Consider the following 5,622-nt stretch of genomic DNA (forward strand, 5'->3'; position numbering starts at 1 on the left):
CCCCCAGCCAACGTGACCTGGAGAAAGTGAAGCGAAGACCGGTTTGGAGTGCAGACGCGATGTGGCTTTCTTGCGACTCGCGCGAGGACTTTCTTCGCGGATTGAGTGCCGTGCGAATTTTGATTAGCTTCGCGAAAGTCTAAATGTGCCCCGAATCTCCAAAACTATGTGACGAGTATCATAAAAAAAATATATACAATCCGTTTCACATACTTTCTACGTAAAAGGTAAGACATAAATAAATCTTACAGTGTTTACGAAAGCAGCGCCGATTAGATTTTTAAATTACTTAGCGAAGTCTAATTTTGTATCGAGGGAGAGATTTTCTCTGTCGATTGAGCATTGTAATATTTTGACAGTTTTTTGAAATTTTATTAGACATTTTAGTAAAATGTGTAGTAAAATTTTATCAAAATGTATTCTTAGTATACATTTTACTAGTAAAATTTCAAAAAACTCGCATTAAGTTCTTAAAAATTCCACGTTTTCTCACGATTACACGATTTTCAGGATAAATTCCGTGCATGTGTAAATCACGTTACGCGGAACAGAACTTTTTGACTCAAGTCGAGAGACGATATCCCTCGCATCGAGATTATCGTCTGGTTCGGTACCGGTAATAGCCGGGTAGCCGTGTTTTCCTCCGGTAGGTCCCAGCTGCGCGTAGAAGATACCGTCGTCCGGCTCGTAACACTGAATCGGTGGTATCTCCCAAGCGTCGTTCGTTGAAGCCGGTGCAGGAGTCGCCGGTACACGTTGCGGCCTTCTCGTGACGACGATGGCCTATTTCAATGTATTTTCCAAAAGATAGTATCAGTACCAGAGTGAAAACAATATTATTATGTACTCTTTAAAAGCCAATCGGTGAACTTTCGTTGAAAACAGTGAATAGTCACTGATTTGCAGTTATGAATATCCCAGTGAGAAATGATTCGTCGATTGATGTCAAAACGACGTCGATTCGACATCGTTTCGACATCGATCGACGAATCATTTCTCACTGGGATACTACTGAAAATTGCAGGGGTATATTTATAACTGTAAATCAATGATAATCCACTGATTGACTTTTAGAGAGTACAGAACAATTTTTCTTCCCTAACTTATAACAATTAGACTCGCGACTCTGACACGACGAATTAACACGTTGTTCAGCGAGTTTTGCTCACCATACGTCGCAATAGAATTTCCATCGAAAGCCTAAAACAGTGCGTAATACAATCAGTCCAAAAAAAAACGGTATACCTAAAGTTTGTCAAAAAATTACCAAATTTCGAATGACGATAACTACGCGAGTAAGAATGATAGAAAGGTTTTTCAAAAAAGAAATTAAAGCTTGAAATCTCTACTTTAAGAATCGATACATCAGTTTTGCGAGATAATTTTTTTCAAAATGGCGAATGACAAAACGAGAGCATGTGAAATTGAAAAATTTTCGTCCGAGTTTGCGACGATCCACGACGAGAGGCAAGTGTTGCAACCTAATGGGATAAAAAGCACGCGATAGTACAGAGTCTTCCCTTCAAAATGCTTTTTTACTCGTTTCGATACGATGATGTTTCGCTGAGATATGCGCATTTAAAGTAAAAACCGGCCTTTTTATTCAAATGCACATATCTCAGCGAAAAATCATCGTATCGAAACGAGTAAAAAAGCATTTTGAAGGGGAGACTCTGTACCATCGCGTGCTTTTTATCCCATTAAGTTGCAATACTTGCCTCTCGCCATGGATCGTCGCAAACTCGGACGAAAATTTTCAATTTCGTATGCTTTCGTTTTGTCATCCGCCATTTTGAAAAAAATTATTGCAAAACTCTGACATGTCAATTCTTAAAGTAGAGATTTCAAGCTTCAATTTCTTTTTTTAGAAACCTTTCTATCATTATTACTCGCGTAGTTATCGTCATTCGAAACGAAATTTCGTGATTTTTTTACAAATTTTAGGTGTACCGCTTTTTTTTACTGACAATGAGTGTATGATTAAATAAGACTATGTCCCGATGAAGAGCGTGTCTCAAGTCGCTTTTTACCTTGCATTGTTCGTGCCACTCAGAATTTTGTGTTAAATGATATTTATTTTCCAGAAAGCGCTTTAAAACGCACTTGGACAGCGTCGACCGTTCGCGCCAGAGCGCCGCGGAAAAGTCAGGCGCCGGTCACGCGTGATCGCGGAAGTAGCGAACGTGTTAATTACGCTTTCGATTACGCTCCGCCGCTTACCTGATTGCTGCCCGCCGTCTCGTTAACATCGTGGGGAGGCTCCTGATCTGGCATCGGGCAATTCCACGCGGGCGGTCTGCCGAACTCGATGAACCGATCAGTCCTCAGATAATGGCTGTGAAAACTGACCTCCTGCCGCTCGTTTAGCGGCCCGATCGCCCAGATTATAGCCTGCGATCTATTCGTCAATATCTGCCGGTCCAGCTCGTCGCTGGCCTTCAGCGGTCTCTGGTATGTGACGATACTGTAGCCGTTCACCATCGCCGCGTTCAACAGCCGCACCGAGTCCGTGTTCTCCTGCGGGAGAACGGGTCATATTTCGCTATGAGAAACAGTTCACCTTCACCAAAGCATATGTACTCTTAAAAGGGCCAGTTTCACAAACGTCTGTTAACTGTTAACCAGAGTTCAGTCAACTCCCTATCTTTCTCTATCTTATTATCTAGAAGAGACGGAGAATCAGTTAACTTTTGGTTAGCAGTTAATCAACGTTTGTGAAACTGGCCCTAAGACAATGTTTTATGTTTTTAATCCTTGGCTTAAGGTAACGCACATGTCTCGTATCTTAAGAATACAAGATAGCCAATTCTGTTCAGGCCCTAAGTCCGACACGCTCGTCTACCTGTATACGCCTGTCCGGGCAGCTACCGCGGCGTCCCGAGCACTGGGACTTGGCGTCCAGGAAGTAATCGATGGCGTATCCCTGCAGGGTCTGCTTGTCGACCCAGGCCACGGTGACGTCCCCGCCGACCATCGTGCTCCTCTCCGTGTCCGCGGATACTCCGAAGGACATGTATTGTCCGGCATCTGTCGTGACAGAATTCGGCTTTGTAGTCGCGGACTCATGTGAGAGACTCGCGTTTAACGTTAGACGAACGTTTCTCCTCTCCAGCTCCACGCACTTTTCGAATAACGTCTCTTCGTCCCGAGGAGCGTCGAAGCCGCGGCTTTCAACGCGGCTGTCTATATTTACCTAGCTTTGCAACGAGCTGGACGACAATGCTGTCTCCGGCCACGGCCCATCGTACCTCGAAGGCCAAGCTGTCCTCGAGGACCTCGCAGTTAAGCTTCGACTGAAATCACATCACCGTCCGATTTTTATCTGCCGCTGACACGTGCACGCTCAAGCGGTACTTTACTGCCAATTTACCCGACATTGCAGACTGCCTTCTGGTGGAGCCGTTCTCGTAAACGTTAAAATTAATTAACGTTTCTTCCTTCTTTTATTTATTCGATATTTCACGCTCCGTTTAATTGTAACGTTCGCACGAGAACGACTCTCGAAACAAAGTAATTCAAGTAATTGAGTAATAAGTAGTCGAATGTTAATAGACAGTTATTGTTCGTTAAAATCATGCACGGCAAAAAATGCTGTTAAATCTTAAAAAATAAAGTTGCTTGAATTAAACGTTAACGTCACGGGCTGCCACGAACACAAATAATTCACTCGATTGTATTTGCTATGGATTTTAATTTTAAGAATCGAACTAAATATCTAGATTACTAAAACAACTATCTGATGTTTTTCATTCGTTAACCCTTTAAGGACCGAACCAAATCCATAAAATGGGCCTAAAGTCCCAAAAATTAAAATCCGACATATTTCGCTGAAAATCTGTACTTGAGAGTTTTTAGTGATGTTGAATACGAATTTCATGTTGAATTCCCGAAATTCACGATAGCAGACACTGATGGAAAAATTTTGCTGAAAACGTAATGAAATTTGCTGAAATTTGGTTGAAAATCTCTTGCAATTGAACCAATTTCATTATCATTTCAGCAATTTTTCATTAAAAAATTTATTTTCAGTAAAATTTTGCAAATTTCATAATATACAGTTATAAAATTTTTTCACTAACTTTTAGTAATATTAATTAACTTTTATCTAATTGTATTTCATTGAATTTCATAACGAAACTTATGATTTATTTTGAAATGGTTTCAACAAGTTTCCAATAACTTTCATTTCACTTTTCATCAATTTCATTACATTTTCAGCAAAATTTTTCCATCAGGGTATCCCTGATAATATCAAAATAAATCATAAGTTTCGTTATGAAATTCAATGAAATACTGTGAAATTAGATGAAAGTTAATTAATATTACTAAAAATTAGTGAAAAAAATTTGAAATGTATATTATGAAATTTGCAGAATTTTACTGAAAATAAATTTTTTAATGAAATATTGCTGAAATGATAATGAAATTGGGTCAATTGCAAGAGATTTTCAACCAAATTTCAGCAAATTTCATTACGTTTTCAGCAAAATTTTTCCATCAGGGGATTCAATATGGCGAATTGATCAAGATCCCGTATTTTCGGGAAGAATACCTATAAATTCACTCGAACTCTACGTTTAGGTTTTCCAACTACAAATTATTCGCGAATTCAGGTTCTCGCGAGTACTGAATACGAATTTCATGTTGGAATTCTGGATTGTTGGACATGTTGGAATTTAAAAAAAACTTTTTTGAAACATCCTGTACAATCCGCCATATTAGATTCACCAATGTCAATTTCTGAATTATAATGGAACATTCATATTCAGCACCTCTGAAAATCTCTGTAAAAGTAATAGCAAAGTCATACATATAATATTTGTTCGAAAAAAACCCGTGTTGTCAACAGTACTGACCCCGCCATATTGATTCAGCCATTCTGAATTTCGAAAATCTCACGTCAAATTCATATTCAACAACCCAAAAAAACATAAGTTCCCACCAGAATTCATTTTTTTTTAGATTTTTCAGCCTCAGGATGGTCATATGTTTCACGACAAAGATTCGCAGAAAGTCGGAAAAAGACCGTTTTCCGAGTAGCCGCGTTTTGTTTATGATGCGGAAAATGGAAAAACTGACTGCGTGATCGTATTCAGCGAACTTTAATACATCTAGTAACATCCTTTTTCATTATCAAGAACACGCCTGGACTTAGGCGCAGTAAAATGTTTCATGACAAAGATCTTTGTCATCGGTCCTTAAAGGGTTAATACTGATGTTGTTTCAACGATTTTATTTCAACTACGTTGATCGTGTTGATACAATATATATTTTTTTTCCGTGCGCTTGGGGATATACGCAAAGCTCAGAATTGTAAAAAATATGTTTATTTCATGTATAATACATAATAAGTATATAGAGAATGGGTACAAAAATATCAAAAATATAGTACACACATGCGCGCGTGAATCGTATATGTGTGTATACGTATATATACATGTATATTATGTTATATATCACCCGCGTAGATATACAGGGTGTCTGATGCAAAAGTAGCCACTTTGCAAATAGCGGTAGATTGGGTTAAACTAAGGAGAAATATCATGTACCGAGGTACAAAGTAACAATAGTTACCGACAAAGAAATTTATACGTTTGAGCGAATGAGGATGCAGGAGACGGT

At 39.0% G+C, this 5,622-nt stretch overlaps 1 protein-coding gene across 1 annotated transcript in view; it reads right to left on the bottom strand.

Moving 5' to 3' along the window:
• LOC105558288 (protein Skeletor, isoforms B/C) overlaps positions 1–5,622 on the bottom strand; it is a 28,393-nt gene that overhangs the window by 5,966 nt on the left and 16,805 nt on the right. The window contains exons 7-10 of the mRNA XM_012005878.1: positions 3,194–3,293; positions 2,843–3,027; positions 2,221–2,517; positions 500–783 (exon numbers count right to left, since the gene is read on the bottom strand). Of these exons, the coding sequence (XP_011861268.1) occupies positions 500–783; positions 2,221–2,517; positions 2,843–3,027; positions 3,194–3,293 (866 nt within the window). The remainder of the gene's footprint in view (positions 1–499; positions 784–2,220; positions 2,518–2,842; positions 3,028–3,193; positions 3,294–5,622) is intronic.

Source organism: Vollenhovia emeryi, unplaced genomic scaffold (genome assembly GCF_000949405.1).
Source record: "Vollenhovia emeryi isolate VEMERY1.0 unplaced genomic scaffold, V.emery_V1.0 DF939359.1, whole genome shotgun sequence".
Taxonomy (NCBI): Eukaryota; Metazoa; Arthropoda; class Insecta; order Hymenoptera; family Formicidae; genus Vollenhovia; species Vollenhovia emeryi.